The sequence below is a fragment of the Lissotriton helveticus genome, chromosome 7 (genome assembly GCF_964261635.1).
Source record: "Lissotriton helveticus chromosome 7, aLisHel1.1, whole genome shotgun sequence".
In the NCBI taxonomy this organism is placed as follows: Eukaryota; Metazoa; Chordata; class Amphibia; order Caudata; family Salamandridae; genus Lissotriton; species Lissotriton helveticus.
In genome coordinates, this window is record NC_136068.1 from 1,706,574,473 (window position 1) to 1,706,587,991 (window position 13,519).

Here is a 13,519-nt window from a genome sequence, read left to right on the forward strand (position 1 = left end):
GTTCCCCTGAAGGAGTACATGTGATTTTGAATGATAACTACCCTGTAATGGAAAGAGCTTGTCTTGTTAAAGAGGATACTGCATTAGCTTCCCTACCTGAAACTTTGTGGGCTACATCAGATACTGATGTGGGACAGATGGTTATTCCACCGGTGCATATTAGTGTAAAGGAGGGAGCTGTGTTGCCACGACTGCCCCAAATATAGAATTTCACAGGAGGGTGAGGAAGCACTCACACGAATTGTACAGGATCTCATTGAAGTTGGGGTTGTTGAGGAGGTTCCATTTAATGTCTGTAACAGTCCGATTCTCCCAATTTTGAAAAAAGATACTGACACTAGGATCTATAGCTTCATAACTGATTTACGTGAAGTGAATAAGATAGTGGTGCCCCAATACCCAGTGGTTTATGACATTACGACACTTCTTACTTTAGTTCTACCTACTGCAACCACATTCTCTGTTATAGACTTGAAGAACGCTTTCTTTTCGATCCCTATTCACCCTGATAGCCGATATCTGTTCGGTTTCACTTTGAATAATCGATCGAAAAGATTTTGTAGAGTTCCTTAATGATATCTTGTTGGCAGCCGATACCCCTGAACAATGTGAAAAATGCACTTTGTCTTTGCTTTCTTTCCTTGCTTCACATCATCACAAAGTATCAAGAAAGAAATTGCAATATTGTAGACCAAAGGTAACCTACTTAGGTCACCTTTTGTCTAAGGAGGGACGTGTACTTACATCAGATCGCATTCAGGCAATTTTAGACACACCAGTACCTTCTACACAGAAAGAAGTTCGAGCATTTTTAGGTCTTACTTCCTTTTGTAGGCAATGGATATTAGGATTTTCGTACATTGTTAAACCTTTGTTAGCATTTTTGACAAAAGATACTCCAATACCCCTTCCATGGACAGATGAATGTGAGACTGCTTTTCGACCGTTACGACAAGCCCTTCGTTCAGCACCAGTGTTAGGTACTCCAGATTATACGAAGCCCTTTATATTGTATGTACACAAGAGAGATGGATGTGCATTGTCAGTTTTAGTGCAGACACATGGCGATAAGCAACGTCCTTGTGCATATTTCTCCGCAATACTTGTTCCTGTTGCTCGAGTGTTGCCTGGATGTTTTTGCTTGGTTGCAGCAACAGCTGTGTCAATATGCCAGAGTGAAGGGATAGTCTTATCACATAAGCTGTTAGTGCTGGTACCCCATGCTGTTGATGCATTTTTGAATCAAACAAAGACGCAACATTTAACTAGTGCTCGTCTGACAGGATATGAGCTGACGCTGTTAGCTCCTCATATTACATTGAAGAGATGTGCAACACTAAACCCAGCCACGTTGTTGCCATTTCTGGTGACTCAGCCTGAGGCGCAAGAAACACATGATTGTATTTTTCTGACTGAGGAACAGACAAATGGTCGTATTGATTTGCAAGATACGCCCCTTCCAGATGTAGATGGAGATCTGTGGGTTGATGGGTCTTGTCCGTAGTTGCCGGATGGTACAACTTCAGCCGCTAGTGGAGACAGCTCGCATACCACAGTAGTCAGCTCAAGCAGCGGAACTAATAGCTTTGACACGAGCATGTGAGCTTAGTATAGATTTGCGTGTGAACATTTATACAGATTGCCGCTATGCTTTTGGAGTGGCGCATGATTTCGGCCTGCTCTGGAAGGAAAGAGGTTTTCTGACATCACACGGGATGCAGATAATGCACGGAGAATTAGTGCATAATTTTTTGACTGCATTAACATATCCAAAGAAAATAGCTATAGTGAAATGTAGTGCGCACAAGAAAGTGACTGATAAGGTGGGACAAGGAAATGCTTTTGCAGATCGAGCGGCACGTGAGACTGCGATGCAGCCTAATACTACTTCTATGTATGTAGTGAAGTCACAAGCTGAGCGGTGGCACGATGCTAGGCAAGAAGTATTAGAGATACAGAGGACCGCTTCTGACAAAGAACGGGAGCAATGGTCGAAAGATGGGGAGTTGGATGATGAAGGTTGTTGGCGAAACAAACAGATGGACTAGCACATGTTGGAGCTTCAGCAATAGTGAAATTGCTTACGCAAGTTTGGGAGCATCCAGAAATTGCTAGCACAGCTAAGAGAGTAGTACAGTCCTGTATAATTTGCCTGCAATATAATCCTCGAAAAGGGACACAAACTCCAGCAGGAGAGTTTGCTACACCAACTGCGCCTTTTGAAGTTTTGCAGATGGATTATATTCAGCTCGAACGCTGCAATAATCTGAAGTATGTCTTGGTGGTGGTATGCACCTTCAGTAAATGGATTGAGGCGTACCCTACAAAGGATAATACTGCAAGTACTATGGCAAAGGTGCTCTTGAAGGAATTTTTTCCTCGCTATGGTGTTTGTAGACTTTTGTGGAGCGATAACGGACCTAATTTTATATGGAATGTTATCAAGTATGTCCTGAAAGGATTAGGGATCAAACGGAAGTTTCATGCAGTGTTCCACCCGCAATCAGCAGGATTGGTGGAAAGATACAATGCTACTCTAAAGCTGAAATTAGCCAAGATACAGGCATCTACTTCCCTGACTTGGCCAGATGCGTTGCCACTGGCATTGTTGTCTATTAGATCAGTGCCTCATTCTCGGACAGGTCTCACCCCTTATGAGATCCTGTTTGGTAGGCCCATGAATATCTGGGGAATTCCTAAACCGAGTTCTGTGTATGATGTACCTTGTGTCTTAATGAATGACTATTTGGCACAATTAACTGATAGCTTGGTTTCTATTCATCAACAGGTTCGAGAAGCACTTCCTGATAGATCTGCAGGTGAAGGCCATGAACTCTGACCTGTCGACCATGTGATGATCAAGGTCTTCGAGAGGTCGAGCAGTTTGGAGCCAAGGTGGCGTGGACCAGAGCAAGTGCTACTTGCCACGAGTACAGCAGTTCCAGTCATGAACCGGAAAAATTGGATCCACAGCACCCATTGTCGGTGAGTACTTCCTACCTTGGTGGAGCCTGCTGTGTTGACCGACCATCGAGAGGTTCTGACTGCGGAGAAAGGCCACGCCGTGACACCTGACGGATCTGAGGAGTTCTTCCCGGACCAGAAAATCCCTGGAGCAACGAGATATCATTTGAGACCGAGAAAGGACTCTGCAGTGCCAGTGAAAGTTGTCTGAGCATTCCCTGGGTTAGTGAAACGTAGAGCCGATGTGGCAAGGGGGGGGATCAGCAATGCATTAGTGTAGTGACACCCATCTTAGCCCGTGGTGAAGAAATCAGTGGCTGCCCAGGGGTAAGAGCTCTGACAACTACTTTAGTTTCTGGAAGAGTTGATTAGGGTTGTTGCTGGAATGGAGAAGAAGAAGCTGATTTTTTGTGCTGTTTGGTTTATTGTTGCTTTGGTGATTATGGCAACAATCACCTGGTCTGTTGAGAAGATAACTCCTGCTCGTGAGTTTTTTGTTGCAACTACTCCCGTACCAGAGGACCATTTCTATTTTACACTTCCTTATCATGAGCAGATACACCGCCAATCTTATCTCAACAACACTTTTATTCAGATGCTGCACCACACCCACAATGCTACGAACATCACCAACTGTTGGGTATGTGGGATGATACCTGCGCATCAAAAGAAAGGAGGAACACCTTTTATACCTCTTCCTTTCTCGCATAATGGCTCCTGCCGAGCCTGGTATGCACTTTTATTTTCATCTAGAACACGTACAGTGGGTGGACTTCTTTTCCGCCTTAATAAAGTATGGTATCAGGACAAAGATGGGTACCCCCAAGCTAATGGAACTAAATGGGAATGGGAAGAGTACCAACCGGACAATATTTCAACGCCATATGTCTTCCCCAACATAAGAGACTCTGCTGAAAATGAACAATTTGTTATTTCCGTTACAAAGACTAAAGCAGATTGATGTGTGCAAAGTACTGGACGTATTCCAGTAGGAATAAGTAATTGTATTGTGATTCCGAACACTGATGGTGTAAATAACAGTACTTTTATAGCTTCGCATAATTCTTATTTTGTATGTGGCAATTATGGATATTACGGCTACCAGTTGGGTGGTCAGTTGTGTGTTATGTATCGTTTTTATTGCCTCCTGCAATTCTGCCACCTGCATCGTACCATCGAGATTTTAAACTGTTTAATGACATTACCAAAAATAGATATAAGAGGACACTAAGTACAGATGATGTAGATCAGACAGATAATAGTCTACAGCAATATGTGGATTTTATTCTGGGACTGTTTTTCTTTGTGGGTGCGGCATTAAATAGCAGGAAAGTGCGACGATTGACTAGGGTTGTGGAAGCTGTTACTAATCAAGCAGCTATTGCACTTGGAAACATTACTGAGGAACTGCAGATTGCTAGAATTGTCGCACTTCAGAATCGCATGGTGTTAGATGTGATGTTAGCTGGTAGAGGTGGTGCATGTCGCATCATTGGAAGTAGTTGTTGTGTCTTTATCCCGGATCGCTCACCTTCAGTATATGATGCGATCTCTAAATTGCATAAAATTGCTGCAGAAATTCATACTGAAACTGGTACCTGGACTTTTGCCGGATGGTTTTGGACTTTGGTTTCTGCTTGGGGCTGGAAACTACTGACTATCCTATGTATAATAATTGCAATAATTTTCACATGCTGTATGTGTATTCATTGTGGTGCAATGCTTTGTTCCATGTGTGTTACTGCTTGCATACCAGCTAAGAAAGATGTTGCAGAAATGAAAGCACAATACATGATAAACAAAGAAATAGCTGAAATGATGAGTATAAACATACAGGATGAATATTTGGACTATCCAAGAAAGCCGAATGTCTTCAGCTAATGCTGAAAGAGTCGTCTGTTGTGATTTGGCAGCGGCCAGATTAAGCATTAGCAGAAGTCATGCTGTATTCAGTAACTATTGTAACATTATGCGGACTCCATTTTGCATTTGTGGCAGTCGTTTTGTCTGCCACATGTTGCCATGTGCTCACCATGTGCTTTGTCCTACCTCCTTGTTAACTGCGCCTGAAATCTGCCCAGCAACAGGCTATATTTAGGATCCCCCACTTTTAGCATGCCCAGGCATGCCCAGTGGGGTCTGCAGCTGTTACCAATTAGTTCCAGATAGGAATGTGTTTACTAGTTTCTGAAAACTGTTAACTCCGCCCACTCATCGACTGTGCCTTCCAATATGCCCTTATATGTACATATAACTTGCTCTTGTGTTTTGTACCGCCTTCTTTTGAGCCCCTGTGTGGGTATACAAGGATCATGCTTTCTTTGTTTGGTGGGCTACTTCATACAATACTGAAGGGTGTTGTTTGGACCGTAGTACCCCCTCATGAGGTGTAATAAATATTGTTTTTCTATTTCCAGTTTCTGTGCCAACTTCTTCCTAAAAGTCTGAGGAATTTGTGCAGAGAAGGGCGAACCCCTTGCACTGGTAGGCCTTGCTGAGGCTCATCCCTACAGGTAGGTTGGGTTGAAACCCACTGTCATTTGAAATTTTACGAATGAACCTATAAGTATAAAGGTCCTTTGGTAAAATTCTTTACAGGTCCCACAAATACTGGTTGTAATTTGCGACCCGTATTGTGTGACTGATTATTCAAATAGCTGGCCCTTGATTTCTAAACATTTTATTTCCCTCAAACCTATTTCACCACCCAATCCAAATGGTTCCCAACCTCGTCAGAATGAGGATGTGCTCCGTTGGCTAGACTGCCGACTTTGGTGCTGGAAACCAAAGTTCGAGCCTCAGGGTTGCGTCCACATCCTATAATTCTGGCCAAATCAGTTCATCTCCCCGTGCCTGAATGTATAATGTAACCGGTGCTCATGTAAAGCGCTCCAATACCTTCAGGTTGAGTTTGCGCTTTATAAAATCTACAAAAATATTAAAAATGAAGCTAAACTTACCTTGATATGGAGGAAATCCAATGTGGTTTCTTAAAAGCACCTCTCTTTCTTTCAAATGAAGGCCACTTTCTCCCTGCTGATGTATTACCTTTATTGTGAAGCATTATTAAAGTGTTTAGTGGTTTGCCGGCGAAGTTTCAGAGTAACCTCCAGTGCCCTGATTACTGTTTTTTAATGGTGCATCCTAAACTGGCGGTAATCAATGTTTTAAATGATCTTTGTGGCAGCAAAGAATAGAAGTGTGACACTTTAACATGTATGGAATCCCAATTAGGACCTTTGCATTATTGCCACATTAGTTAGACTGCCAAAATGTACACCCCCTCCTTAGATCTGAACTGTATTTTTTTGTGCAGTTTTTAATAGCGCAAAACTTGCATTAGAGTACTTTAAAACAAAGCATGACTAAATTATGCATTTTTCTTAATGATTTTCCCAAAATCACAGCAAGTTGAGGCAATGCAGGGATTTAAACCTGCTTCAATCTTTGAGAAATGTACCACTTACCCTACACTTCTGGGAGTAACCTCCCTTGCCATGTCGTCGAGGAGTTTGTTCCACTTACCCTTACTTCTTGGCTGCTCCTCAAGTCAATCACAGATGTCTTTGTTACAAATGAAAGGGAGACGCCACCAGGCTGTATAGATGTCATATAGTTGAACATCACCACGTAGAAGTTGGGATCCGTGAAATTGCAGGTGGAGCTCAGATCCATGCCTATGCTGGCCACATTTTGAAGTGTCCTGAGAATGGTGGGAAGCGGGAAGGTGCACTGGTTGTACAGGGTCTGGGTGTAGCATCCTCGCACTCCATCCTTCAGAGCGCAGGATGATCCGCTGGCGCAGCTGAACACGGAGCACTGAACAAGATTGCCACCTCCTTGGCATGTGCATTGCTGAGAACAATCTGCTGACACGATGGACCCTCCATTCTGAAAGGCAAGACACAACATTTGCATCCATCAGGACAGCTGAGGAAGATGTCGTTTCACACCAATATGCTATGCAAGTTTTTTCCGGCTCTTATAGTAGGACAGTATGTTGTAAACCAGTACATACTTACATTTAAAGCTATGTCATGAATAATTAATATGTGGTTTGCTACCATTTATATAAGTTTTGTAAAATTAAATATAAATATATATATATATATATATATATACTTTATATATTTATAAGTATATGTATATATATATTGTATATGGAATTTGATCGATTCTATTGGCTTTGAGAAATTGATTTTTTGTTTTGCTCGGTGCGTGAAAGGCTTAGAGAAATTACATTTCATTCATTTGAAACATGACTTTTCCATCTTTGTTTCCTTATAATTATTTGTCATGGATCATTAAGGCAGACCTAGAACACAATTAATAGTACTTTTTGTACTGACCAGGACACAAGATTCGGTGGTGCCAGTAGAAATCTAGTGGGCTGTCAACCCTAATCAAGAGATTTTGTTTGTTGCAGTATCATCAAATTATTTATATCCTCCACCCTCGTTCTTTGATTGACGCCGTGATGGCAATAGTTTAACTTATATTAACTTATATCCGAAACACTCATCACCATGCACTCATACAGGTACCATGCAGTCACACCTTTCATCCTCCTCTTAACATGCACTCACACGAGCACACTGGTCACCCTGCCCTCACAGTGACCACACTGCACTCATGCCACTCGCCATGCACTCATGCCATTCTCTCTCCACTTACCATGCGGGCACCGGAGCACATCGCTCACCCTGCACTCACACCACTCACCATGCACTCATAATTTTCCTCCCACACTCACCCTGCAGTCACATGAGCACAACCCTTACCCTGCACACATGTTACTCTTCACTCACTTGTCACTCTCACTGCTCACCCTCTAATCTCATTCAAACAGGTACATTACTCACCATGTATTTATTGACAAAGGCTGGGACCAGCCAAAACGCGTCAGGATGGACATCGCCTTATTGACTTATCTAAATAAAGAAATTTCTGCTTACCGGGAGTGCTCTTGTTCGAGGGGGCTGTTGGAATATATATATAGTGAGCAAGGGCACAGCCAGTGCCCAAAGCGCGTCGGAGGCTGCACCACTTCACGGATTTAATGGAATAAAAAACATTTGGATAGAAGAAGTCTGTCTCTGGCATTATTCTGTCGTCCACGCACCTGTCTGTGCTGCATGCACGTTGTTGACAAGTTGGAGTTAATATATATATATTTATATATATATATATATATACATACATATATGCCTTAACCTTAGTTCCTTACGCGCTGCAATATCGCTAGCAGACCGATCAGAAAACAAACCACGGACCATAATTTGGTTCTTCTTAGGTGTTTATTTGCTTGTCGCCATCATTAATATATATATATATATATCCAGCGCGTCATGTGATCAAGACTGCCGGATGGCAGTCGAAACGCATCGTGCTGGGCACTAGCCTTGTGACTAAATCTGCACTTGCACTTTAATGATCTGCACGCAATAAAATAGAAGAATTTTCACCGCACTTGTGGTCCATACCTGCGTTTTGGAAAGAGACTGTTGCAGGACTATGGCTGTCATATATATATATATCTCAAGGTCGATGGAAGACTAAATGGGTATATAAGTGTCTAAATTGATGATTGTTTTTGTAAAATAGGTTGTATAACTGACTGATTAAGTGTATCTTAGTGAATACTGGGTTAGTGAGTAATGTTTAAATATGTAAATATCTGTATCAGTTTCTCACGTTGTGTATTAGTGGCTGCATGGGATGGTGAGTAGCTACATGAGTGTCTATATGGGTTATTAGTTGGTTTGTTTTTTGACTATCAGTATGAGCGTCTGAGTGTCTGTATGGTTCGTTGGGGGAATTACTTAGTGCATAGATGAATGAATGAGTGACTCATTGTTTGTATGTGTTGAAGAAAGCATGTATGCAGGACTGTATGGGTGGATGAGTGTGTCTATTGGTGTGTTAGTGATTGGATGACTGTCTCCATAGTGTCTTTATGAGTGACTACATATGTTTTAAACTAGTATATGTGAGTATTGGTGTATGTGAGAGTGAGAGATTGAAAGAGTTCCTGGATAAATAAGTACGTGTTTCTATAAGTGATTGTTTAAGAGAGTAAGTATGTGTAAGTTTCTGTAGAAGTAAGTGTGGGGGGGTGTGTATACCTGTATATATAACTAAATGGATGTTTGATACTTTGTTTGCATGTGTGGCTATGTGTGTGAGTAACTCTATGGATGAGTGTCAGTGTGTAACAGGATGTATAGATGTATGAGTACATATGATGAGTGAGTACATGTATGAGTGACTGTAAGAACTTTTGGTGATTGAGTGGATGTGTGTGTAGATCTTGGAATTAAAGAGAATAGGTGTGTTGTAACTGGTATTGGTATCTCCATTTTTTTGAAAATGTTAGTTTCTATTTTTGAATGTGTGTATCAAAGGTTTTATTAGGGCGAGAGGAGGTCTGCCACTCTATCACAAGGATTATATCATCAGTGATCTCATTTGAGATGTCATCAGTGATGTCATGAGTGATGTCACTGACCAAGTCATGAGTGATGTAATATGTGATCTCATCAGCAGTGCATTGCGAGTGCGTGAGTTACAGTTAGCTGAACTAACTATAACGGGGGAATTTCAATGGTTTTGTATGAGTGAAATGTCCAGCTAACTATAACGCCCCTGAAACCTATGTTTTTTCAGTGAATTTCAAAGGTTTTTTTAAATGCTAATTCCTAACTCTAACGTACCTGAAACCAATGTTTTTTTCAGTAAATTTCAAAGGTTTTTTAAATGCTAATTTGTAACTATAACATGCCTGAAACCTATGTTTTTTTTCAATTTATTTCAAAGGTTATTTAAATGTTAGTTTCTAACTATGCCTACAGAGGTAGGACATGTAAAGAAAGAAGAAAAAACACACAGAAAGAAGAAAAAGAAATGCAGAAAGAAGCAACAGAAGTCCTCAAAGACGAAGAAAAGTGCATGAAGAACGAAGACATGCAGAAAGGACAAACAGAGGAGCAGAAAGAGGCCTTGTTGCAAAATCATCCTATACCCTCAACTTTTTCAGATGAGTACTGGTGGTAACTGACTGAGTAACCAGTCCTAGAACCAGTGCTAATGCTAAAAGACATTTAGAATACAATTAAAACACCTACATACACTGGGAAACACTATGCGTTGTGGTACCCCTGTTATTAGCATGACCTCCTCGGTAAGCCTCAAGTATATAATAAGGCAGGGGGATTAAAACGACCTCTTAAAACGCGCCACAGGGCGCGTTTGCACATTGGTGAAGGGAGGAAGGGCTGATCTAACATGTGCAAACAAATGTGGCCGTTTAATTTGGGGGATAAAGTCCCCTTGAATCCTGAGTGCCCCTTGGTTACAGGTATCTACAGTTAGCCCCTCAGAGCTGCGTTGCAGAGAGGTGTAAAAAGGGGTATGGCCTGGACTACCTCTCTGCAACGCAGCAAAATGGCGCTTATTGGAAGCACCTGGTGGGCTAGTTCGTCCTCAGGGGCTCTCAGGATTGAATGGGAATTATTTCCCCAACGTAAAACACGACACAAGGCGTGTTTGCACACGTCACCTCAGGGCCCGTCCCCTCCCTTCGCCCCTGTGTAAAAAACGCGCCCTGTGTCCGTTTTAAGTTGGGAGATTAAGTCCCCTTGAATCCTGAGGGTCCCTAGGGTCAAACTAGTCCACTAGGTACCTCCAATAAGCGCCACAGAGCTGCGTTGCAGAGAGGTGTAAAAAGGGGCGAGGTCTCTAAACACCTCTCTGCAACACTGCTCCCTGGCGCATACTGGATTAACCTGGTGGGCTAGTTGTCCCCCGGGGACCCTCAGGATTGAAGAGGAATTAATTCCTCAACTTAAAACGCACCAAAGGGTGTGTTCGCCCAATGGTGAAGGAAGGGGGCGGGCCTGAGGTGACATGTCTGCAAACACGCCCTGTGACACGTTTTAAGTTGGAAATTTAATTCCTCCTCAATCCTGAGGGTCCCTAGGGGCCAACTAGCCCACCAGGTACCTCCAGTATCTGCCAGAGAGCTGTGTTTTTTTGCCTTTGAGCCCCCCTGCCACTTATATTGAAGCCCCGGTGGGTGGTGGTCCCCGGGGCAGGGGGGGCTGTGAGCCCCCCTGCACATAATTTTCTAAAGCCCGGGGGCGGGGGGCGGTACCCGGGGGCTAATTACCAACGAAGCGTGGGAGCCCGCGCTTTGTTTTCTTTTATCAGTAGGTTCCGCGCACCCTGCGTGGATTTTGCCGATTTAAAAAAAAAACATTTGGGGGGCCATGGGGGTCCTTGTGGGCCCCTCTAATGCGGTCTAGGGGGCCAGGGTGTTTCTACCCTGCTCCCTTTTTGCATGTTGTATGTTTTTTTCTCTGCTTTCTTGTACCTCGGTTCTACCGAGGCACTAGATGGCTGTCAACACTTCCTGATTTGGAGTGTTGACAGCCAATTAGCATGAAGCTCTTGCTCGGGAGGGTGCGTGGAGGGTGCGCGGATCCTCCGTGCCCATAGATATATGTGTGATTTTACTTTTGATTTCTCAGGAACTACTGAACGGATTTACACCATTCAACTACAAGGCACGACTCTGAACCAAGGGCTACATTTTTATCAAAATTGGTGTAATTCCGATCAGCAGTTCGGGCTATAGCTGCGACTAAATGTTCCTATGGAAAATTGCATGGGGAAAACACGTTTTGGGACCCCCCTTTTTTCTCAGCCCCCGCTTGACAAATCACCCTGAGATTTTCAGGACGGGAGCGGACCAGAGCTGGCCAAAAGTTTTGACAATTTCGCAAAGATTCATCAACTGGCACAAAAGTTATTGGGAATAGAATGTTGCGGATTTCCTATGGAAAATAGTTCCTAAATATAACTACCTACTGGCAACCGCCATATATAGATAGATAGATAGATAGATAGATAGATAGATAGATAGATAGATAGATAGATAGATAGATAGATAGATAGATAGATAGATAGATAGATAGATAGATAGATAGATAGATAGATAGATAGATAGATAGATACTTTTTTTAAACAACAGTCCAAGTACAGTCGTGCACAAACATTGATACGGACACTGGATTCGCTGGTGCCAAAAATAAAGTTGTATTTCATAAAGTGCTGACCCTGGTGCGTTTCTACCACGTCCTGTGGCCTTGATCACATGACAACACTACACAGAAATGGGAATTTAAAGGGATAACACACCCTGTGATATGACGACACTAGTAACAGTGAAAGAAATACTATGTAAGTTTGCTTTTTATACCTGTGTCAATAAAGCATTTTGTAATATTAGAAACAACGATAGTTATTATTCCGTACCAGTATTTTGGGTATAAATTAATTCAAATAACATAATACTTGCATTTAAAGCACACACGGTACAGACTAATGCTTAAATTTAAAACTGTCCTGATCTCTCGATCTAGTCTAGTCTAGTCTAGTCTGGATATTTGTATTGCGCAACATATCACATCCCGAGGGTGTCTCATGGCGCATGCGGACAGTCCTAGAAAAAAAGTGAATGAGCCTGAAAATGGAAATTTTAACTGAAGAGCCATGTTTTCAGTTTTTTGCGAAAACTCATGAGTTCAGTAGTTGTACGTATGTTTAGGGGGGGTTTGTTCCATAGAGATGGTGCCATAAAGGAAAAGGCACGTCCGCCGTTTCTAGCAGTTAGAACTCTGAACGGCGTAAGCTGTGACTTGGAACTTGATCTCAGTTGTCGACCAGGCTGGTACCATGTCAGTTTTTGATGCCAATATTTTGGTCCTGGGCCGTACATGTGTTTATGAACCAAACACATGGTTTTAAAAATGGCTCTTTTTTTAACAGGAAGCCAATGTAGGCTTTTTAGGCATGGCAAAGAGGGGGATCGTCTGGGTAAACCCAGAATCAGACGAGCAGCTGTATTTTGTACAACTTGCAGTTTCCTAATATGGCATTCATTTATGGCAAGGAGGAGAGAGTTGCCATAGTCTAGCCTATTTACTATAAGGCCCTGAACCAAGGTTCTGCGTGCTTCTGTTGGTATCCATTTGAAGACCGTACGTAGACTCCGCATGATTCCGAAGCAGGTGCCTACGGTATGGTTTACATGGTCCTTCATGGATAATTTGTTATCCATGCGGAATCCTAGGTTGCGGACTGATTCTTTTGGGACAGGGCACTCCCCCATTTCCGGGGGCCACCAGTCATGGGTCCAGTGTTCGCTTGCTCGCCCAAATGTCATAATTTCAGATTTGGTGCCATTCAACTGGAGATGATTTAGACTCATCCAGTTTTTTACCTCTATCAGTCACATTTTAAAACGCTTTTTGGTGTCGTTTACATCAGGGCCGATGGTGACCAGTATTTGCGTGTCATCCGCATATGATAACACGTCGAATCCGTATGCCCTGATAAGTTTGGCCAGAGGGGCCATATAAACGTTAAAAAGCGAGGGGCTGAGAATAGAACCTTGAGGCACACCTCTTGTGACAGGCCGAGTACTGGCCAGGGTCTCGTCTATTTGCAATGTTGTTGTTCGATTTGACAAATAGCTGATAAACCATCTTAATAC

At 42.6% G+C, this 13,519-nt stretch overlaps 1 protein-coding gene across 1 annotated transcript in view; it reads right to left on the reverse strand.

Moving 5' to 3' along the window:
• The window catches only part of LOC144769652 (IgGFc-binding protein-like), a 620,904-nt gene that overhangs the window by 17,167 nt on the left and 590,218 nt on the right, over positions 1-13,519 (reverse strand). The window contains exons 20-21 of the mRNA XM_078653827.1: positions 6,490-6,855; positions 5,925-6,012 (exon numbers count right to left, since the gene is read on the reverse strand). Coding sequence (XP_078509953.1) covers positions 5,925-6,012; positions 6,490-6,855 — 454 coding nt within the window. The remainder of the gene's footprint in view (positions 1-5,924; positions 6,013-6,489; positions 6,856-13,519) is intronic.